The sequence below is a fragment of the Gadus morhua genome, chromosome 1 (genome assembly GCF_902167405.1).
Source record: "Gadus morhua chromosome 1, gadMor3.0, whole genome shotgun sequence".
NCBI classification, from domain to species: Eukaryota; Metazoa; Chordata; class Actinopteri; order Gadiformes; family Gadidae; genus Gadus; species Gadus morhua.
In genome coordinates, this window is record NC_044048.1 from 5,648,191 (window position 1) to 5,672,585 (window position 24,395).

Here is a 24,395-nt window from a genome sequence, read left to right on the forward strand (position 1 = left end):
ACAAATTAGATTACAGTTACTGTAGATATGGTAGTGAAGTGTTCCACTGACATTCTTGAATACCAAATGTACAATGTGCTCTCTAGAGTATGGCCCATACATCACCATTCAGAACATACTCTTATACTATTGCATTCTAATACAAAACTCAACATAGTGTATTCTAAACACTCTTAGACACAATCACAAAGTTTGAAGTTTGAGGAGAGTGCAGCCATAAAATAATTAAAGAAACTACATTTTTGAATACAAATCCCAAGTCAAGTTAAGGGAAGTTGAGTTGTTGGTGCGACACCGCTCTACTCACTCCGGATCTCTGCGGTGGCGTACTTGGGGATCATGGAGTCGGTGGTGAGCTCGGGGTGCAGAATGCACCCGTGGGTGTACGCGTCCATGGGCAGGCCGTCCAGGAGCTGGCGGTACTGCTGCACGCGCTCGTGGGCCGGGGAGTCGGCCTCCGGGATCAGCGGAGCCACTGCCTCTGAGGCCAGGGAACACCCCCACACACACTTACAGCAGGACCACACGGCCCCACACACACTTAGAGCACACACAGCACACTTGCAGCAGGACCCTTCTACCATGGCCATCAAGTCTACTTCCTTTTTTGATTATAGTGTCAACCTGACAACCCAAAAATATATTGCTCGCACTTGGATAGGTAAATGAGCGATAAGTTGAACGATTTAAAAAAAGACTCAATGAAGCACAGGCAGAGTCCCTCTCAGGCAGAAGCCCCGCCTCTTCCCGTGATGTCATCACGGAGCCCCTGGAGTTCCTAGGCAACCTTCATGAGGGCTCCGGAATAAGACAATTCTGCCTGCGACAGCCCACCAGCACTGTGCATAACACCTTTCACAGACATCCTCTCTTCCTTTGTAACCCTATCAGCGTATCCAGACACTGCAGCACACCTGGTGTTCAACCTACCACCATCCTCCCATGTGACCCCCCTTCTCCGTGAACTCTACTGGCTCCCTGCAGTAGCTCACATCAGATTCAAGATGATGGTACTGGCCTAGAAGTTCCTTTCAACGGAACTGCCCCAGCCTACCTCCAAGCGTTGGTCAAATCACACACCTCAGCTCAAGCGCTCCGCTCAACTTCCTGTCCGTTAATGCCTGGTACCGTCATCGCTAAGAGGAACCAAAGGTCCAACAACAAAATCCCAATTCTTATCTGTTTTCGCACTGCAATGGAGGAACGAGCTCCCTGCCGACATCAGGACCGCAGAGACTGTCACCAGCCTCCGCAAGAGACTCAAGACCCACCTGCTCAGAGTTCACCTGGACTCTGAACAAGAGACTCAAGACTCACCTGTTCAGAGTTCACCTGGACTCTGAACAAGAGACTCAAGACTCACCTGCTCAGAGTTCACCTGGACTCTGAACAAGAGACTCAAGACTCACCTGTTCAGAGTTCACCTGGACTCTGAACAAGAGACTCAAGACCCACCTGCTCAGAGTTCACCTGGACTCTGAACAAGAGACTCAAGACTCACCTGCTCAGAGTTCACCTGGACTCTGCATAGCCTGTCCCCTTACCCCCCAGCGCCCATTCTCCTCCCTTACTCTCCTAAAAACACCCCTCTTACACACTTATTTATATTATTAATACTTATATGTTGTACGCCCTAGAACTTAAAAATTGAGGACTGAGACCCATGTCTTCGGTCAAAAGAAATCAGAGACAAAACAGATTTTTTTCTTTTACCTGCTATTTATAGTAAATCATACTGCTGGTAAAAGGTGTTGAAGGTGAATGCCGTCCAGACTGAGCCAATATTTAAGTTGAGCTGCATGTTGGACCATTACAGCTCAGTCTCATTCAGCTCTATCTCAGACCTTCACCTCTTCAAGTGGAGAACAGGTGGAGCCCATGGACAGAGAGGGAGACGGCGGGCTGCTCATGGCCCCTCATCCCAGGGTCGAGGAGGAGGCCATCTTAAGGGCAGGGCTGCTACGCCACCAGGCCATCTTCCAGCACGCCCTGTGCATAGCCTGCAGGCAGAGAGCCGTTCCTATAGCGCGTAACGGGGGGGAACGGCCCCACTGGTGTCCAGTCCACCAACAGCAGGTAGCTGAACCCTTATCATGTTGATCAGTAAAGATCATTTCTACTTCCTATTGTGAAACACCCAACGTCACATGTCCACAAATCATAACAAAGCACATTTAATAAAGGAGATGGATACATTCTTTTTTTTATGTGTAATCTTTGGGAAAATGGCCCTCAACAACTTTGAAACTCCACGTAGAGGCAGGACTGGTCGGGTCTGGACTGGTCATGCATTCGGCCGAACGGCCAAAGCCTCCTAGCCTGCACGTTGGTAGTCCACAGGCCAGATGTCGTTAGGGACTTGAACGCTGGAGAAGTACATCCTCAAGTCAAAGCTATAGTCCCAATGCCGGTTAGAAGCACCTCCAGCACGAGATCTGGTTCCAGAAGTAACACAAGCTTTTGAAGGACATTACAATGTCCTATTTTTTTTATTTATAGCTTCTGTGGTGGGGCCAACTATGGTTTCTGCAATCACAGTAGTTTCAGAAAGAGCATAAGAGAACTTTCTGATGTTCCCTCTCAGCCGGGTGTCCTCTATGGTGCACAAGGGGCAGTTCTACACAAACTAGGGCCCCACCACACACCTCACGAGGTCCCCCCTACACTCCACTAACAGGAAGAGGGTCTTCATCTATGGGCAATCGTTCCCAGTCCACCCTACACTCCACTAAGAGGAAGAGGGTCTTCATCTATGGGCCATCATTCCCAGCGTTCCTCGGGGCATTCCGGGATCCCTGGAGAATATATGGGACATTACGTAAAGCCCCGACTATCAGGCACGATGTCATGACTACACACGCAACACAGCCCCCTCCATGGGCTGCACCATGAATCTATCAAGTGTCACGCCACCACTGGCGTTCAGTTGTCCTCTGGATATCAAGGCATCGGAAACACAAACGCAATAAAACACCTAATACTGTTGTACTACAGCACGAGGACAAGAGAGACCCTTTATCTCACAATCTTTGTCCACAGGAGAGAGAAGCACACTTGTCAGCACGTTGCCACTGTACCTCCTGCAAAGGTTTTCTCCATGTAGTTGATGATTTGGTTGTAGTCGCTGACGATGGTGTCCCCGTGGATGAAGACAGGCACCTCCTCCCCCAGGTTCAGCCTCATGAACCAAGGCTCCTTGTGCTCCTGCAAGGGCAGACTCACGTCCCTCTCATCGCAGATCAGGCCCTTCTCATGGATGACTAGACGGACCTGACCCAAGGAGTGGAGAAAAGGAAGAAACCATCATGTGTGTTACAAGTGATTCTAAGGCTTTAATCAGGAGAGTATAGACCTACCTCCAGTTACCTACTCCAGGTGCTCAGTGCTGGTGTGGACGTTTGGGGCAAAGCACTACAAGTGTTTTAACAACCTATTAGTTAAACATGAACTACACCGGTAGACGACAACGATAGACTATTTAAATAAAAGCAGAATAGAAGTTGATAAAATATAATTATTGTCGGGTAAGATAGGGAGAAGCCGTTACAGGAATAATAATTCAGCAGGACCGCCCGACTAATATCAGGGCGAAGTCAGCTGTTGAGTCAGAGGGGGTCACAACAAGACGCTAGCCTCACAACATTCAGCACAATGTGGTTCCAGCCGTAAGTGACCAACAGACTCAGCCCAGGGGGGAATGTGTTGGCGGGGGGGACACACCAGTCCTCGTTGGAGCACCCAGAACACATCGCTCCCACTACTCTGCTACTGTATGTACTACTAGAGTACTGTATGTACTCTAGAAGTACATACAGTACTGCGATAATACAGTACTTTGATTATTTAAAGTGAGGCATAGTAATATATAACATACAGTCCCAACACATTTATATGGAGATTAACTGAACTGAACTGAAAAGGAACTGAAAGGAATTTGCAGCACTCCAGTAGGCTACATGTGGTTGTTAAGTCTCTGCATTACGGCCGGGGCTACAATTCATCCACAGACCCTCCAGTAATAAGAGATTATTTACTGTATTAGAACGATGTGACGGTCGGGATTCATCACAAGCAGCAAGGTAAGATAAATACAGGGAGGTCAAGCTACTGTGACCTTTGGGAAGAACACACATAAAGGGGAGATTTGTTTACATAATGGGATGATACATTTGGGTGAGATTTTACAGAAATGTAAAAAAGCACAATCACACCAAAAGCCCCAAAAAGATTACACTGCTGGATTTCGACCTGACTCGGATAGTTACACAATTGATCCTTCATCAGAGCAATGTTCAGACCACGTTGCCCCTGCTCATTCCTTCACAACAAAACACAAAACCTCAGTCGTTGTTTAGTTACATTTAGCAGCTCAAAGGGAGATTAACAGCATATCTTTAAAGGTCCCATGGCATGAAAATCTCACTTTATGAGGTTTTCTAGCATAAATATTAGTTCCCCTGCCTATGGTCCCCAGGTGGCTAAAACTTGCGTTCGGTGTATAATGAGCACTAGGTATACTGCTTGCCTGTGAAAAAAATGGAAGCTCAAGCGCGCTGATTTGGAATGTTGACCCATATGTCGTCATAAGGGGCCAAGCTCCTCCCCTTTCTCTGCCTTGTCCGCCCAGAGAATTTTGCCCGCCAATGAGACAATGAGCTACGACCGTGTGAGCGCCACATGTGTGAATGTGATTACACACATTAGTGTTGTTCACTTCTTTGTTATTTTGTCCGACGTGTTATGGCGCATAACACGTCGGACTCTCCTCTCTGGTATTTCCACAACGAGACTCGTAGTTGGGGTTATCTCAGCCATGGTTGAGAAGAAATTGGGGGAAAGGAAATTCGGCTTTGTCTCCCTGAAGTACATGAACCAGGACATGGAGGAGACAGGGATTGTTGCCCGAGATTGTCTCCCGCTTGAGCCCCGCTTCCCACTGCCCGCTGCCGAGGGACCACCGCCTCGGCGCTGTCCGCTGCCCGCTGCCGAGGGACCACCGCCTCGGCGCTGTCCGCTGCCCGCTGCCGAGGGACCACCGCCTCGGCGCTGTCCGCTGCCTGCTGTGGAGGCGGCGAGGCTCCGGCGGGAGAAAATCGCGGTCAACAACCGCAGGCAACAATTCCTTTCTCCTCCATGTCGTCTACCACAGATTGATGTCGACGTGGAAGAAACAGACGTCGGAGAACCCAACGCAGTCGTTTGAGATCCATAATATCTTCTGGATGCGCACACAGGCCGTGATAATATATATGATATGATATCTATGTTTGATATGATATTATTTAGATATAGAGCTCCAGGACTCCCAAATATTTACAGAACACGGCCAAAGGCTGTGTGCGTCTCGCCATTGCGATACATCCACTGTAAACAGAGCGCATGGTATCGTGGCTGCATGCTGCTCAGGGCCACACCCCCACCCTCCTCCTTGACCCGCCTCGCTCCTCCTCATTTGCATTGAAGCTACAGACACCGAAACGGCGCGTTTGGGGAAAAAAACAATGTGCAACTGGCTCGTAGTGGCTGTAATTCTGCACCACGGCTGAATTTCGGGAACGTCTTCAAATACTGTGTTAGGGGCCCACTAATATCTATATTAAAGCATCCATGAAGTAGCATGCCATGGGACCTTTGAATAAAACTAAAGATCTGCACAAAACTAAAAGTATTTGTCTGAGATAGAGTGAGCAGGTCATATCCGTGCTATCTGTTTGATTGTGTTTGGCTGTTTAAAGCAGCAGGGTAGAGAACAACAGCAGGCTACGGCACTGCCAACCTCAGGTAGCTGTGACCCCAGGCCATTGAACGGCATCAGCAGCAGCATCCATCCTGCACGGCTGGCCTGGCCTTCGCTGTGGGGTTAGGAGTACACACGAGTATGAGCTCTAGGCGGTCCATCCCATATCAACATGATGGTCATAATCATGTGAAAAGAGGGCATCCTGTTAAAAAGAACAGTAGAAAGGGGTAAAACACACGAGGACAATTTCTGTTTTTGAAGGCCTCTGAGGCCAGAACTCCACACCCCTCTGAGTCACTATCCTCGAGCCACGGTCGCCCTGAAACCCACATGTTGAGAGGAGAAGAGATCTGATATCTCCACTACCTCCTATCATCGTATGTATTCTAGTGTCTAACATGTAGAGAAACACTGAGCTGGCCCTGCTGCATATTCACAGCGTTCAGCTCATACGTGGTCTTTATGCCACTGGTCCTCACTCGGACGGCCCCAGGTCCAGTGATGAGGTGATGATCCCACCAATCATGTTCATTTGCTGGGTGAAGGCCGTGCATTAGCAGCTCAGACTCCAGCGGTACGTGCTGACCAACAGACTCAGCACAGGACTCAACAGACTCAGGAACCAACCAACTCAGGAACCAACAGACTCAGCTCAGGAACCAACAGACTCAGGTACCAACAGACTCAGCCCAGGAACCAATAGACTCAGCCCAGGTACCAACGACTCAGCCCAGGTACCAACCGACTCAGCCCAGGTACCAACCGACTCAGCCCAGGTACCAACAGACTCAGCCCAGGTACCAACAGAATCAGGTACCAACAGACTCAGGTATCAACAGACTCAGCCCAGGTAACAACAGACCCAGGTACCAACAGACTCAGCCCAGGTACCAACAGACTCAGCCCAGGTACCAACAGACTCAGCCCAGGTACCAACAGACTCAGACCAGGTGGAAGTGTTTGTGTTGGAGGGGGGACATTTGGCTGGAACTAAGCTGCCAGGGTTGCCAGATTGGGCCGGAAAAATGTCCCAACACTGATTCAAGCACCCAGAACACATCGCTCCAACTACTCTGCTGAGAGCAAGTACTCTACAGACAGTACCACGATAACTTAACAGTATAACAAATATTTAAAGTAATATATATTAATAGTCAAATATAACATGAAGTCCACACAAATGAATATTGAGATTTATTTAACTGAACTGAAAAGGAACAGAGAGGAATTTGCAGTACTTCAAGATATGGTGCTAAAATAAAATAGCTGAGATAACAAACATGTTTACATAACTCAGAGTGAGCAAGACAAGACAGTAGGAGAGGATGTGTGAAAGTCATGATATCACCCATTACATTATGGGCATCTTGCCTGTGATTAACTAAACAGTATGTTTATTTAACAGCAGGCTGCCAGTAGCACAATAATGCACAAGAATATACAAATGTTATGTAGTCTAAAGCTGACAGTAGCCTGTTTGCCTGGCCGCGTCTATTTATAGCGGCAAGGTAATGTAATGTAGCCTATTCATTTAGATGGTACATTTATATCCATAGAATTTAAACTATAATATGGCATAGCCAATCCAAAGGTGTGAGGACTGCCTCTGTGGTTTGTCATTTTCCAGAGATACCTCATAATAATCAATTATTTAGGGCTGTCATGTTTCAGACCACATAAGGTTGAACCCCATCCTCCAGTTCTAAGGGGATAAAGCCTCCACTCTGACGGAGGGTTGTTGACAGGCATGCAGTCAAGGTTGAACGGTCCACTGGCACGGAGGCTGAGGACGGTGGCTATCGATCCCCGACACCCAGTAGTAGGTCGAGGAAATGAGATTCGTGCTGCAGCGTTTTGATACGTGTCAATGGGGAGACATGCCCAGCTACCGGATCAGATCCATGTTGCAGGTGGCCTGGCCTGCGACCATACTGAAGATGCCCTGTGCATTGGACCAGCCGGGCGGTAGGCTATAACATGCAGAACACTACATGCCACTGGCCATCGTGCTCCATTTTCATACTGAGTTTTTACCTTCTGGGAGCTGAACGACTGTGTCCAGTGGTACAACACCAGCCGGTCTTTGGAGAACGGTCTGGGCTCTGCGTTATGCTCCTCGCTGTCCTCCCCGTCCGGGATCTGTCCGTCCTCGTCCTCCATGGCGGAGATGGGCCACCAGCTACAGTTGGTGGGGGTAACATTGTTGGAAGACGCCATGACAGAGCGTTTTGAACGTACGAGAGGACCAGGGAGGGTGAGAGAGAGAGATGAAGGGAGGGAGGGAGGGAGGGACAGATTGTGGAAAGAGAGAGAGAGCGAGGGCGAGGGCGAGAGCGAGAGAGAGAGAGAGAGAGAGAGAGAGAGAGAGAGAGAGAGAGAGAGAGAGAGAGAGCGAGAGAGAGAGGGGGGGGGGGGGGGGAGGGGGGGGGGGTTCAGGACCACGGGCTGAGCCTCGTCGATTCAAAGCGTCCCGGTTCGGTTCCGGACAGCTCCGGTGCTGAAACTGGATTCAACGTCAATAGCGGCCGTTTCCGCCTCATCCCATCTGCAGCGAGCTGCTTTTCAAGCAAGGGTTTCCTTTCCAGATATTACATATCTCTCTCTCTCTCTCTCTCTCTCTCTCTCTCTCTCTCTCTCTCTCTCTCTCTCTCTCTCTCTCTCTCTCTCTCTCTCTCTCTCTCTCTCTCTCTCTCTCTCTCTCTCTCTCTCTCTCTCTCTCTCTCTCTCTCTCTCTCTCTCTCTCTCTCTCTCTCTCTCTCTCAACCTGAATGGCCCAGGCTAATAAACATCTAAATTAAATACATATATATTGATTTTATATATTTGAATCAATGTATGTCTAAAACAAAAGTTTTAGACATTAACAAATTAATTAATTAAGAGTTAAACAAATGAAAAAAAATGAAAGAACAATGCTCTACCAAGAGGAACGTGTTGTTTCGATTGTAACACCAGTAAGCGGCCGGCAGAGGGCGCCACCTCGCAGGCAGCAGAGGAGCGTGTTGTTCTGAGTGTAACTCCAGTAAGCGGCCAGCCTGGGGAGCCACACCGCAAGCAGCAGAGAGACCCGCACTGAGCTGTGGACTGTTGAACTGCTGAAAGTTTTTAGATTTAAGGAACTCTGCTCGTCATACTATACCGATTTGGAAAGAACGAGGATATTATATTTATATTTAATTTGACTCGTTTGATTTAACGTTTAACGTTTCCATCATACCAGTTCAAAAAAGTCCCGGGCCTTGGTAAAGAGGTTCAACAGGAGTATTAAAAACGGCCTACTAGTTAAGAGATGGTATGCACGCCCAGACCCGAGGTGGGAACGCTCCGGGATTGGGGAGCCGGGATTGGGTTGTATTTTTGGACCGGTGTGTGTAGGGACCGGTCGCCTTGTTAGGTCTGCTCAAGTATCTCCAACAGCAGCAACTGTCAGGAGAAGCTGACTGAAGAGGACGGGACGGGACAGGGCTGCTCTGTCTGTCCACCTTGAAGGCCATGCAAGATCCGTAGGCCACAACAGGACCATATCCATTCACAAGAAAGAAAAGAACGTCAACTACAAAAGTATTCTGCAACTATTGGAAAAGGAGCATGAGTTATACAAAGGAACCCAGAAAGAAGACACTGGATCCCAAGATTAGAAGAAGCTTTTGATCTACTAGTGAATGTTCCTGTAAAGCGGGTCAACATGTTCCCTCGGCCCACCTTCACGCAAGTGGTTTAATGAACTAAAGAACCCGTTTGGATGTCAGGCGAAGGTGATCTAAGATTGGCAGGTTTTTATCTTCAGCGAGGTCAGAAGACGGATCAGCTTCTCGGTAGGTGACCTGCAGGTTCTTGGGAGGTATGAGTGGAGGTCGCTTTGAATTTGATGACGGCGGAGCTTTCTGTGGAGGTTGGGAAGGAGGTAAGGCTCACGGACATGGGATCTGCACTGGACCCAAAGGGCAGGGGGAATTCTCTGGCTCCTGGAATTACGGATTCGAAGTGGTTGGGGTCTACACCTGGCCCAGTGGGAACACCTACGAGGGGTACTGGTCACAGGGAAAACGACACGGTCTCGGGGTAGAAACCAAGGGACACTGGATTTACAGAGGGGAATGGACCCATGGCTTCAAAGGAAGATACGGCTCGCGTCTGAGTGTTGGCAGTGGGGCCAAGTACGAGGGGACCTGGAATAATGGACTTCAGGATGGATATGGCACAGAGACCTATGCTGATGGAGGTGAGAAGTGTTGAGACCATGTCGTTGAGACGTTGGATTGAGGCATTCTCAACGTGTGTGTTTCATGGAATGTTTATATCTTTTATGATTCAACATTTGTTTCGTTTTTTTTTTTTAAAGTAGGCCTACATTAGTTATCATGTAATAATGGCTTTCAAATTTTGCCACAAAAGTCAGTACATTCAGCCTCCTGGACCTGGCCATATTATGGACTAGGCCACAGGGCCCAATTCCCCGTGGCCCTTGCTCTTTTGGGTCCGGGCCAAAAGTTTGTATGTCCAAATAGAATGTGACTAGTTGGGCCCCTTATATACACCAGCAATGGTCCATCTCTACCAGGAGGGCCCCAGCTACAGTGTGTCTGTACCAGGAGGGCCCTAGCTACAGTCTGTCTCTACCAGGAGGGCCCTAGCTACAGTCCGTCTCTACCAGGAGGGCCCTAGCTACAGTCTGTCTCTACCAGGAGGGCCCTAGCTACAGTCTGTCTGTACCAGGAGGGCCCTAGCTACAGTCTGTCTGTACCAGGAGGGCCCTAGCTACAGTCTGTCTGTACCAGGAGGGCCCTAGCTATTAGTTTGTAATTTGTTCGGGCTAAGCCACAATGGTACAGAATAGGTAGACAAGGGATATTAATGTTCACTTCATACTTGGAGGCCTCCCCCCTCTTGCTGCTAGCTCCAGCATGCACCTGGACCTCATTGCATAGTGTTACCCAGGAACTCTTTCAAACCAGGAAAAATCATTTTTCTCCTGCTTCAGTCGGACCGTGGACTATAATCTACATTTTGAAGAAACTAAAGAAAGCTGTTATTCTCCTGCTCAAAAGGTTATATAATTATGTCAGACTAACATGACAAATATTTCGTGCAAGAATGGACTAAATTTAATTCAATAGACATTCCGAGTTATTTTGAGCACATCTCCTCTTCTGAAGGCCTGTTAAACCTCAATGATTGGCTATCTGATTCAAGGCCAGTGTAGACGCCGTAGGAAAAGCAATTGTGACGAGTACCAGGCCGGAAAATGGCAAATGTCCCTCCAGCTGACTCATCAGCCCTGGGGCCCCGTGCGTTAAGGGGCGCACCGAGGGCTGCTGGCCGGGGAACATGGTACCACCAGATATCCAGGGGTAAATATAGCCCCCCAAACCCTGTGCCCCCGTGGCCTTACATTTCTGGGTCTGTCCCTCTGGAATCCACCCACGTGTCCGTTATATCCCCAGTCCAGACACGTTGTGTTTGTGCCCGGCATAAATACACCGGCCTTAGATACTTTATGCCAATGGCACCGGCCTTCCAATGTTTGATTGAAAAGATGATTAAGAAATAAGAAAGGACGATTTAGAAGAAAGGGGGAAGATGTTGTGGTTAATGGTTGCCCGCTGTCTCTTCCAGGCACGTTCCAGGGCCAGTTCACGGGGGGCATGCGTCACGGCTACGGGGTCCGCCAGAGCGTCCCCTTTGGCATGGCGGCCGTGGTGCGCTCCCCGCTGCGCACCTCGCTCACCTCCCTGCGCAGCGAGCAGAGCAACGGCGCCGTGCTGCAGCAGGACGTCCCGATGATCACCACCACCAACGCGGCGGGGGAGGAGACCTGCACCCCCACGCCCACACCGCTGGGGCCGTCCCGCGGCGGCTTCGCCCTCACCCTCCAGGTGGACCCCGAGGCCGTCAAGCCCAAGAAGAAGGGCCTGTTCAACAGAGGCTCCCTGCTGGGCAAGCTGAAGAAGTCGGACTCGCGCACCTCCCTGTCCAGCCAGAAGAGCAAGATCAGCTTCCTGAGGACCGAGTCGGCCCTCAGCTCCAACAACAGCGACGCAAACTCCACCATCAGCATCGGGGACGACAGCCTGGCCGGCGCCGAGGACTTCCCCCCCGTGGAGGCGGACATCGACGCCACCACCACGGAGGTGTACATGGGCGAGTGGAAGAACGACAAGCGCTCGGGGTACGGAATAAGCGAGCGGTCCAGCGGGCTGAAGTACGAGGGAGAGTGGCTGAACAACCAGAGACACGGCTACGGATGCACCAGCTTCCCCGAGGGCGGGAAGGAGGAGGGCAAGTACCTCAACAACATGCTGGTCAAGGCCATGAAGAAGAGGGTGATCAACATCAGAGGCACCAAGATCAAGCAGAAGGTTGAGCGGGGGCTGGAGGGCGGGCAGAGGGCCGCCGCCATCGCCAAGCAGAAGGCCGAGATCGCGGCGTCCAGGTGAGGACAGGCTCCAGCTGCCATCTTGCTATCCCGTCATTGTTTACCAAGGTGGCGTTACCTAGCAGCAATCTGCCTTAGGCTCGGACTCTAATATTAAGAACCACAGCACAGCTTTTTTATTCAGAGCTAATTTTACAGGAAATCTTTGCAAACGCGTACTTCAAACAAGTGAAGTTAGAAATAGATTTTGAACAGATTTACCAGATCATAGAAAAACAAAATAGGTTAATCAGCTGGTACAGCCACATATGTATCAGTATATTACAGATTTAACTATGAACAGGGAGACAATGCACACAGGGGGATCCAAATTATGTTCAGCTAATAATATGGGGTGCATTATACCTGTAATTGTTACCCTAGTTCATTATCCCCTTTGTGTTTTTGATTTGGTTCCTTTAGCTCATTAGAGCTATTATTTATTATTTATAGTTAATGGTGGAAGGTGATTAACTTTGTAGAGTTAGATTATTCTCACCCGCTGAAATTCATATGTGACCAAATATCTCAAAGGTTAATTGAAGCCTTCGAAGCTGTCTTCTAATTGTGGTTAGGGACATTGCTATGGGGCTTTGGTTACTCCTAGCTCTCTGAGCCCCCTAGATGTTTTTATCCCCCTACTTAACACTAAAAGGGTACCTATTATGACTTTTATGACCTATAAACGTTGTTATAATGATTGATAGTAATGTTTAACCATACACAAAAGACAATGTCGATTTTCGGGAAACTCTTCCTGTCATCTGGGCTCTTTCAGCATTCTCTGTCAACGCTCGGTTTTGTCCTTCTCCGCCCCCTCGCCCCCCTCGCCCCCCTCCTGCCAACCCAACTCTGTTGTGATCGGTTAACTTCCTTGAAGCACGCGCGCGGGCAGTTTGACCGGGCATATGGGGGCGCGGCAGGAGTGCATCTACGTAGATGATTTCCCGGAAATGTGAACAACTGAATCGCAAACGTTGTCCCGAGTGTTTAGCGCTCTGCACAGCCACCCCAGACTGTCAGCAGGGAATACGTCGAAATGCATGTACGTCATTATTTCACACTTTAGTATGGTTAAACATGACCCTATCAATCATTATAACAACGTTTATAGGTCATAAAAGTCGAAAAAGCATCATAGGTCCCCTATAAGTACAGTTGATGTCACTGAGAGCAGGGATATATAGTTGCATTGTCCAAACTGAAGTAGTATTTGAAAAAAATATGTTATGCCACAACAACGGCTGTCAAGTTAAGCAGAAGAAGGATTGTGGTATCGTTTACTCTTTACCCTGTTGCCCTTATGACAGAAAACATCTACAGCAGGATGCCATCTTGGTTCCCCCTTGCCCTTATGAAAGGAAACATGTACAGCAGGAGGCCATCTTGGTTCCCCCTTGCCCTTATGACAGGAAACATCTACAGCAGGAGGCCATCTGGGTTCCCCCTTGCCCTTATGACAGGAAACTTCTACAGCAGGAGGCCATCTTGGTTCCCCATTGCCCATTCTACTTGATAGAGGCTGGTAACGTTTGCACAGACACCAAGAGTGGTGTTAAAGTGTAATTCCGGCGATAATTTAACCCAGGGTCTTTTTCGGCATGAAGACCCATAAAATATGCCCTCCAGACACTTTGGATCATAAGTCACTATGAGGGACCTCAATTGCATAGATTTCTCAATAGCATTACAGTGAATGTTTACTTCTATCTTCAATGGAGAAGAATTCAATTTGCATTGTATCACTCAAGCCTTTTTTTTTTTCATTCAACAATCATTCTGGAGAAATAAAATATGCATCAGTAGGTATCCACACAGTAATTGGCCCATTACATTTTCCTAATAGGCCAAAATATACAAAATAGTTCCATTTTAAAAGTTGTTATTGCGGAGGATGTTCCCAGAGGGCTCATTGCCACAGCGCTGAGGGCTGGCCACACAGAAGGGGACACATTGAATCTCATTCTAAATGAGGGCCAGTTCGAAAGCTGCTTCAGTAGCATTGGAGTCCTTTAGGTGTGATCACAGCGCCTCTTCTCTCTTCACTTCAGTTGTAAATCTTTGGGAGTATTTAATATGTTATTATCTTTGGTTGGTCTTTCATAGATCCTATAGCTCATTGTGAGGCTGAAATTCCTTGTGTTCTGTAGTTTTTAACTGTAAAGTATTGTCGAAGAATCAACCATTTGTTGAAGGATGGATTTTTTGCGTTTCTCTATGGCCTTAAAAGGCCGTAGCATTTTCCCTCAACAATAATCCTTGGCACCTGAAATCAGCCAAGTGTTTACAGTAAGTGAGGCTGCTGTGATGGACGACAGATCCTGTCCCTGCACAGATGGGAATCTAAATATTTGAACTGAAGGCTAAGCTGCATTATAAGAGTTATGAGGCAGTGCTACTTTAAGAAAATCTTAATATCATATGCATCATCTCAACCGACTGGCCTGCATAGCCTTCCATGGATAGTCAAGAGCTTCTTACCAGGAGCTAAGAATGGAACTCATTAAGATGGCACTACTTTAAACAGCGCTTCATGTAACACATTCTAGACACAACAAAACACAAAGACCATCCTGCATCCAACTAATTTATAATGGCTCTCATACAGTACTGGAAGGACATACACTGGAATCCCTTATTATTCAAGACAAACACACAATTGTGCATTGTACATTCACTCCTCTTTAGTGTGCCCCAACAACGGCCATGCCGTCAGTGGCAGGCCAGACCTCATCAGCTCACCAACCATGTCCAGTTAACCGAGGATTCCCTGGCATCAACCCAGTGAAGGTGTCTCCGCTTGTGGTTGCGTTGAGTTGTAGGGAAGGTTGAGTGGGGGCAGGAGGCCGGATGTTTTTATGGTCTGTTTGGTCGCCCATACTGGTTGCAAATGATTCATGGATGGGGGCCCTCTGTCACAGAGGAGCCCTGACTAAATATGGACAGGCCAGAAGCTTGCTAGTATCACAATCAGGGGAGAATGCAGCTGATCCACCCCCTCCTCCCCATTGTCTTCTAAACTCATCTCTACTGCCTATAGTCGGAGAAGCCTGCCAGGCACACCTTCTAACTTGAATGAGCTACCCCTCTCGCACTATCTTTAGCACTCACAATCTTTGTAATAACCACAGTCTCCGGCTTTCTTCTGCCACACAGTTGGTTTGTGCCCCTCCTGTTATCTCTTAACTTGTGTGTATGTATTTCAGAATCAGTTCAGCGCTTGGGTGTAGGAGCTTTTATGGACTTTATCACTGTACACGCACCAGTTACAGATGTCAGACACCAGTCCACCTTGCGTCAGCAGCGGTGTCGAATGGTTCAGCGGATATAAATAGGACCCCCACTCCGGCTCATATGCAAGTGCTTGGTTATAAACGCAGAGCATATAGACGGGGCAGCACCTAGATCCTCTAGTGTGTGGCTTTGCACACACGCGGCCTGCTGCTGACACAGGCGTTCTGTGGCTGTGACAGACGTCAACAAGGCAAGGCTCTGGTTCCATCAGGGACAAGGGAAATGCCGGAGATATGTCATGATTGAAAAGGAGCCTGCAATTAAATGACGCTCTTTTAAAGCTATGGGAGGCAAATTACTTTTCATCCCTGAAGCAGTCAATAAATTAAATAATAAAATAAAATAATAAAAGTATCTGTGGTCATTTCATCTGGGCCGAATGAAAGGATTGTTCGCTACCTGCCGAGCTAGCTACCTGCTAGATACCTACCGGCCTAGCTACCTACCTGCTAGCTTGCTGCCTGCCTATCCTAGCTTTAATGCTTCAGTCGACAACAATGTGGAATTGATGGTCTCAAAGTTATGTGAGTCCTTCATTTTCTGACAGACATAATGCCTCATGGACGGACGTGTCGGCCATCTTTTAATAGATAGTCAATTAACTTGAACATTCTCTCTCTCTCTCTCTCTCTCTCTCTCTCTCTCTCTCTCTCTCTCTCTCTCTCTCTCTCTCTCTCTCTCTCTCTCTCTCTCTCTCTCTCTCTCTTCATTTCTTTCCTTGCATTGTATTCTCCATTACTGTCTTGCTTTCTCTCCTTCAATCTTTCCTTCCACTTTATTCTTCCTCTTATCTCTGGCACACACCTGTGGGCATGGGAACATGCACACACACACACACACACACACACACACACACACACACACACACACACACACACACACACACACACACACACACACACACACACACACACACACAAGCGCACAAACATACAAACGCATAGACAAATGCACACACACAAACAACATACATGCACACAGAAGACTTGTCCACATACACAACCTTACTTTTTATAGTTGAATTGGACCCTCCCCAGAGATCCAGTAGCACATGCCAGGATGACAGGCCCTCTTGGCGGTGGACGTCAGCAGGGCCGACTGCGGCTTGACACAGAGCAGGCGCGGAGGGTAGGGGAGCCTCAGTAGGGCTTCTTCAACACACTCATTATGTACCGCGCCACTCAGCTATATAGAGGAACATACATGGTATACATTACGCCATAATTGGTTTCCTATTACAATAAATAGTTCAAAGTTTTCCTTGACAACTTAGGCACACTGTTTATATATCTGTCCCACAAGTACCCCCCTGTCACACACGCACACGCACACGCACGCACACGCACACGCACACACACGCACACGCACACACACACACACACACACACACACACACACACACACCAGGAGCCGTGGTCTCCATTGGGGGAGAGTTTAGGTCCGCCTGCAGGAAGACCACACATACAGTAAACCACTGCTCTCCCCATTCACAAATTCAATTCTCAATGCTGATACTATTATTAATGTATGTTTAATAATTCATATGTTTCTGCATAGCACAGAGCTTTGGTTTTACAAACAGAACAAAAATTCTGAGCTGACTAGGAATAGAAAATGGGCCCCATTCGTCCCTATCCGTTTTCTCCCACCCACAACTTGGGAACCCACCCAGTAGGACCACTGGAAGTAAGGCAGGGGAGTGAACCCACCCTGTAGGACCACTGGAAGTAAGGCAGGGGAGTGAACCCACCCTGTAGGACCACTGGAGGTAAGGTAGGGGAGTGAACCCACCCTGTAGGACCACTGGAGGTAAGGTAGGGGACTGAACCCACCCTGTAGGACCACTGGAGGTAAGGTAGGGGAGTGAACCCACCCTGTAGGACCACTGGAGGTAAGGTAGGGGACTGAACCCACTCAGTAGGACCGCTTGAGGTAGGGAAGTGGTTGAAGGAATGTAAAAAGTGGGCCTAGTTAATGGTGGTTTTTTCGTTGTTTGTTGAGACACACAAGTACATTCGGAAGACCAGTGTCATCAACTTTGACTGTTGAATGAATGACGTTCAGCACCACAATAAAAAAACACCTGATGGAACAAACTGCGACAACAGACTAGGACCCTGCAGGGTTACGTCCATGAGGCCGGTACGATATGTCCAGTACTTCACTGAGTCAATGCCTGAAATGTTCACTAGTTCCAGAGTCTAGAACCAGCAGCGGCGGCGAGGTGGTCTAGGGGCGAGGTGGTCTAGGGGCGAGGTGGTCTAGGGACGAGGTGGTCTAGGGGCGAGGTGGTGTAGGGGCGAGGTGGTCTAGCAGCGAGGTGGTCTAGGGGCGAGGTGGTCTAGGGGCGAGGTGGTCTAGCAGCGAGGTGGTCTAGGGGCGAGGTGGTCTAGGGGCGAGGTGGTCTAGGGGCGAGGTGGTCTAGGGGCGAGGTGGTGTAGGGGCGAGGTGGTATAGGGGCGAGGTGGTCTAGGGGCGAGGTGGTCTAGCGGCGAGGTGGTCTAGGGGCGAGGTGGTCTAGCAGCGAGGTGGTCTAGGGGCGAGGTGGTCTCCTTGTGCTCCTTCTGGAGCGTCTTCTCTCACAGCGCGGGGCGTTACAGTGCGTAACAGCTGCTGCATGTCAGCGGAGCGCTGTCATTCCAGCCTTCATATTCTCTCACTAACAGCATGCAGGGCTGAGGGTGGGGGGGGGGGGGGCGGGGAGGAGGACCCCCGTCCCGGAGGAGGAGGTGTTGACTGCCGGGACGGGTGGAGGGGAAACTCAAGGGTGTGCTGATGGTCCCGACAGGAAGGGTCTCCCTGCTCCCACCCCACCTCCCATGGGAGGGCTCGGGTCGGGGGGGGGGGGCTATATTCAGACCAGTGTAACGTTACAGTATTTCAAGCATTCACAGAGTGTTCAAAATCACAAATACTCCTCTGTTAATCTGGTCAGTGTAGCGTGAGGTCATTCAGGCACGGTTTCATTCTTCTTCTTTGAAAGAAAAGTGTTGTTCTTGAGGCTTTATCATCCGTTGACATTGTATTGCGTAGAAGTCAATCCAATTGTTTGCAATATACAGGATCTTTACGGCGGTTTGGCTTAGTCTCCAACTGATAGTTGTATAGGGTACAGGATAGGCCTACTAGAATAGTGGACAAAGCCCTACACATTGGTTAACAGTTAGCTCACACCCCCTGTGGCTCTGCAGCTAATAATACTAATGAACCATCCCACCATCCCACACACACAAGCACACACACACACACACACACACACGCAAGCACACACTCTGAGGACGGCTGGGCGGGGCCTGTCCCCGGGGACACTGAGGACGGCTGGGCGGGGCCTGTCCACGGGGACACTGAGGACGGCTGGGCGGGGCCTGTCCACGGGGACACTGAGGACGGCTGGGCGGGGCCTGTCCCCGGGGACACTGAGGACGGCTGGGCGGGGCCTGTCCCCGGGGACACTGAGGACGGCTGGGCGGGGCCTGTCCCCGGGGACACTGAGGACGGCTGGGCGGGGCCTGTCCCCGGGGACACTGAGGACGGCTGGGCGGGGCCTGTCCACACACACCTCACCACTATCACCTCCACTTTCAAAGTGCGATTTATTGCATGTCGTGCAAAACCTCTGAGGGTGACAGAGGTTTTGCCTTCCACAGCAACATTAGCGGCGAAACCAAGACTGTTAATGCCAGTGCCATGCGTTTCTAATTCAACAACGATAACTAGAAGTCTACTACTTACTCCACACTGGAGACAGCCGGCTAGAGGATCGAGGTGCTCACTGCATCAAGGGGAGCAGCGGAGTGCTGCTGTGTGGCCGAGGGGTTCAACAGGATGTTGTCATTCTCAGGACGTGCCACGCCAAGGCCAAGGCGGAGGGAGCAGACCAGGCGGCCATGGCCTCCAACTCAGAGTCCAGCATCGCCCGCCTGGTGGCCACAGAGCTGTCCCCTTCGTTTCACCAGCCAGGTCTGGGCTCTGCTTTCTTCATATCCACTAAATATGTTTGTATTTCATTCTATGCACTTATAGGATGCAAATGTTATTCAGTATACTGATCTACTTGTAATACTGGAATGATTTTTATTATATTTTGACAAGTAAGAGATGAAAACAACACAAACTTATCGTAAGGAGGTAAAGAACTATAAAATACATCAGAAAGAAAACAAAGACAATACACAAATGAATGCAACTTTATAGTGATTCTTTTCTTTTTGAACAGCGTAGCATGGTAACGTCTTCCTGTACTAGTGTGGAAGGGAACGTATTACTTTAGACAGGCAGACCGCTAGACAAAAAGAACCTTGTAGACCCATGAATATACTGTACACCTTTTCCCATCTGCTTTCGGTGCTCGTACACCGAAGCACCATATGATGCAAGCAGCCAGCGCAAAGCGGCTCCTTGGCTTGTCTGTTGCAGATGCTACAAGGACACAAGGACACATCGTGACTGAAGCCTGGGATGCATCTTTCCTACCTTCACCAGCAGGGAGAGACCATAGAGTACTGCAGCACTCAATCAAAGCATTGCTGCAGTTTATACAGGTTGACTGCTATGAGTAACAGCCTATACCTCGATGAGACCTTTACAAAATAAAAAGAAAAGAGCAAGAACAATACCTTGATTTACAAGGTTGCATTTCCGTGACGTCATATCCACCATGAATGACTAGAGAGGCCGACAGTGATGAACCCATCTATCAAAGTTCAGAGTGTAAGGGGTAAGCAGTCCATCGTCTTCAGAGAGGAGGACTAATCCTTCTTCACCTGAAGTCTCAATGTCTCTTTTTACCTGATGCATGCGTGTCGTATGTGTGGCGTGTATCTGTAACCCACGGTGGCCCCGCAGGTCCAGAGTATCTGAGGAAGATGTCTCTTTTTACCTGATGCATGCGTGTCGTATGTATGGCGTGTATCTGTAACCCACGGTGGCCCCGCAGGTCCAGAGTATCTGAGGAAGCGCTTACTCCAGGACGGGGTTGAGGACAACGTGGACACCGACATGCACGAGCCGCTGCTGGCCGAGGAGGAGCCCCTGCCCACGCCCCCGGAGAGCCCGTCCATGAACGAGCTGGACCGCCTCATGCCTGGCTCCACTCCGGCCCGCACGCCCTCCCCCAGCCCTGGCATCACCAACAGGGAGGACCCCCTGCTGCTCCGACCAGGGAGCTGGAACGGAGAGAAGAGCAGCAGAGGTGGAGGCAGCGCAGCCAGCAGCAGAGCCAACAGCAGAACCGCCAGCCGCCCCACCACCCCTTCGTCCTCCGCTTCTGTGCCGGCCCCGGCACCGACCTCGGCCCCCGAGGGCCCCGAGGTGGCGGCCCCCTCCGGCCCCCCGAGCCGCCAGAGCAGCGCGGTGGAGCCGGGCTCGGACCTGGAGATCAAGCCGCTGCAGAAGTTCGACGGCGAGGAGAGCGCCTCCGAGCCCGTGGACCCCGTGGGAACCGGCCTCGTCTCCCACGACGAAGACCAAGCCGCCCAGCCCGTTGTCAAGGCTCCGCCCAAAGCTGCCGACAAGCCCGAGCCAGAACCCGCCGAGACGCCCGGTGAGCCGACCCCGCCGTCCGCGCCTCCGTCACGGGCTGCGTCCGCCCCTCCGTCCCGGGCCGCGTCCGCCCCTAGGTTCAGCGTGGAACCCAGCAGCAGAACGCCCAGCAGGACGGGCAGCCGGTCGGAGACCAAGCCAGTCGAGAGACAGGAGCCCAGTCCCGCTCCGTCTCCCACACCCAAACTTCAAGCAAAGGTTGTAGCCAAGCCGGTAGAAGCCAAGGCTGTGATTGGCCAGCCAGCGGTGACAGCACCAGCCACGGTGGAGACCAAAGTAGAGGCCAAGCAAAAGACAGTCATGAAGGTTCCGAGCAAAGAGAGGACTGTAGATTCTGTGGAGTTAGAGGTAAGGCAGCTTACCTTCACATATAATGTACCATTAGTTTGAGAACACTACAACTGTTTGTCCCCAATTACATTTTGTTAAGAACAAGGTCAAAGCCACACAGGGTATTTACAGTCATGATCAGGGCCGCCGGGCTGCGGGTATAAGTTACACAGTTGAGGGGGGGTCCAAGGCATAGGGGAGCCCATGGGAATAAATAAAAAAAAAAAATAATGTCTGTAGAATTTTCTACCACCCCCTCCCCGTCAACAATTGTTCTCTCTCCCCGGTCAACAATTGTTCTCATGCCTTAGGCGAAAGGGCCGATAAGATTTTACACCGAAATAAAGTCAAGTTTAGGGCAAATATAATATATGAATATATCACTTTCGTCTTCAAGGGATAGGACTTATATATATCAGTAGGATTCCAGGGTCTGGGTTTGGCCTTATTGCAGCATATAGCCTGCCTGCACAGCTCTTCTGTTTGGAAGTGATGCATATGTTTGCATGTTTGTATTGATTGTCGTCTTCTTCTTCTTTCTTTCCAAGGGTCCGAACACAATCATGATCTGTATGGTCATCCTTCTGAACATCGGCCTGGCCATTCTGTTCGTACACATCTTGTCATGAGTCAAAAAAAAAGGTGAACCTAACACACAATGAAACTAAAGTGACAGCCCCCTTTTCTGGGGAAATACAAATAAGAACAACATCATCTGCGGTTTGGTTTGAGTGTTTGAACTCCAATTGATGAAGTGCTTCATCCATGACTCTCTGCAGTATAGCAAAACTATGTTGGAACTCTGTACATAATCTCTGCATCGATGCAGTGATATGACCAACTTAAGTGAACATTGGTAATAACGGATTTATCTCTCTCTAATTTGTCATCTGCTGGTCTCCTGCAGGTCCACTAGCAAAGTTGGAGAGGGATGGCTTAGTCTGCCTTTTCAGCGACGACCAGAGATCACGCAGGGAGTTGCTCTTAAAAGAAATGCCTTATATGGATGATCACGGCTCTCCAAAGGTTCAGCTAAAGAGACAGAGGCTAACACTTTCACGAGGGATAAAGGAGGAGCTGTTGTCCGAATCTGAATGACAGTGGATGAAACTGAGTTCATGTGAATGTGATGCTGTATGTAGGGGTCTCTGGGACCTGTGACTGGGATACGGCTACGTGATGTGTTTCAGTGAATGCACGAGCATGCTATGGCTGGCAAAGATGACGAGTAACAGTGTGTCAACACAGTACAGGCAGCTTCGAACCAAATCCTTTGACTGGCAGTTGCTGACCTGCTCTTTAGGCACATAGTAGATAGATTAATAATTTGTGGATTCCCAAATGTTTAAACTAGATAACTAAATTATTATTGCTGTTTGCCAATGTATATTTACAATTGATTTCTGGTTGATTATGGGCAAGATATACAAACTTAATACTGTCCTTAGGTCTCTTGAGCTTTTCACTGTTAGTACTTAGGAACAAAGTAAATGATTTGGAGAAGATATTGTTCAAATAGGTTGTGACAAGGATTGAGTTTGAGCACATGAGCAAGTATCTCTTATGTCACTGCTTATTTTAATTTTTTTGATCTTTGTGTACAAACCACATTAGAATTGGATCGTTCTGGACTTCTCAAAATTCATTTGTATTTCTTTGGGGTAATTGCAAAAACACACCTTACATTTCAATGTTTGGAGTTGATGAATGAAATAGGGTAGAAAAAATAATATGATTGGGCATGAACGTTATCGAGTCCTGCTTATATTTTTTTTTATGTAAAAACAATGTCACATGACGGTTAGGTTGGAAAGGTTTTAGCGGTTGGATGGGTAGTTATGTTGGATGACGGTACAGAAAAGGGTGCGATGATAAGAAACTGTAAAAACGGTGTTTATTAAAGTGTAGGCAACTATGCATAGGTAAAAAAAAGAAGAAGATTTTTGTAGGGAGGAAATGTAAACCTAAAAAGCTATTTATTAATCTTTGGAACTGAGATTATCTCAAGATGGAGGAAAGGAATGATGAGCTCCACGTCTTACAGCACTGATGCGCTCCGGACAGTTTTTATATTTCTCCCTGGATCCTAATATTAATGCACAAATTCACAATTATTGTAATGCATCAAAATATTTCAAATAGAATTGTATCTGTTGACGCTCGCATGTGAAAATCTGGAAAAAAGGAATAGCTGTGCTTTATTCCTTGCAGACACCATCAGTGCACTTATGACCTAAACATGTATGATGCAACAGGTCAGAGGCGTTCAAAATATGCATTAATTTACTTACTCGATTTCAAGCTTCAACAATTGAATAAACTATTTTACATCCGTAATTTGTGTATTCGTGTTTTACATGGGTGTAGGATCCATTAGTAACAGATTTACTTTTAGTTTCTAAAACACATAAACTGTCTTTTTGAAATAAGGATTGGTGCGATTTGGTAAAATCGCATTTGTTGACATGAACATTTCCAAAATCAAAAAATGTCCAAATAAGTAAATGCTGAAGAAACACGTTACCTTGTGAAACATTTTAGAAATTTCCCGCATAAATGTTTCCAACAACCTTGGTGTTCTATGTTACTGGCCTTATGATATACCTAAATGTTGTATCTACGTTTCAGTTATGACTGTCCAGTAACTGAGGAAACCAGTTCGTATTTTTAAACCGCACCTGTCCCCTCAGTCCGACCACCAGGGGATCCAAGCTCTATTTAGACCTCCGCACAATGCCTCACTTCAGAAACGGTCAGGCAGCAGGTTTTCAAACCGGTCTGAAATGCAGCTCGACATTGTCCCTAGTTCTTGCTTCAGATATATTGTAGTTTCTAATCAATACGCTTAATACATAATAAAAAAAAAAATGTCCAAGACGTCACTTTACTCAAACGTGAAGCAGTTGACGTACGTAAGAGCAATGCGAGCCTACAGCGCCCTCTAGCCGTCTTTAGAAATGCAGTCATTTTGATGAATAATTTCATCAGTTAACCCAATTGACTGAGGTTCATAAGACTATTTATGGAATACATGAAAAATAATAATCGTAGCTCAACTTTGCATCAAGGAATGTT

General features: G+C 48.5%; 2 protein-coding genes across 3 annotated transcripts in view; one reads left to right on the forward strand and one right to left on the reverse strand.

The window, feature by feature from the left end:
• gdap1l1 (ganglioside induced differentiation associated protein 1-like 1) overlaps positions 1–8,033 on the reverse strand; it is a 12,387-nt gene extending 4,354 nt beyond the window's left edge. Inside the window, exons 1-3 of the mRNA XM_030367578.1 lie at positions 7,775–8,033; positions 3,078–3,270; positions 308–481 (exon numbers count right to left, since the gene is read on the reverse strand). Of these exons, the coding sequence (XP_030223438.1) occupies positions 308–481; positions 3,078–3,270; positions 7,775–7,957 (550 nt within the window). The 5' untranslated portion in view covers positions 7,958–8,033. The remainder of the gene's footprint in view (positions 1–307; positions 482–3,077; positions 3,271–7,774) is intronic.
• Positions 8,034–8,844: 811 nt separating this feature from the next.
• Positions 8,845–23,657, forward strand: jph2 (junctophilin 2). 2 transcript variants are annotated; one of them, XM_030377274.1, is made up of 6 exons: positions 8,845–9,962; positions 11,357–12,173; positions 19,291–19,409; positions 20,386–21,338; positions 21,869–21,962; positions 22,228–23,657. In XM_030377274.1, exons 1-5 carry the CDS (start codon positions 9,584–9,586, stop codon positions 21,947–21,949), a joined length of 2,349 nt encoding a protein of 782 aa, XP_030233134.1. In that variant the 5' UTR covers positions 8,845–9,583; the 3' UTR covers positions 21,950–21,962; positions 22,228–23,657. The 2 variants fall into 2 exon arrangements, with proteins under 2 accessions (XP_030233134.1, XP_030233047.1); XM_030377187.1 differs by having other exon boundaries at positions 21,869–23,657.
• The last annotated feature ends 738 nt before the right edge of the window (positions 23,658–24,395 follow it).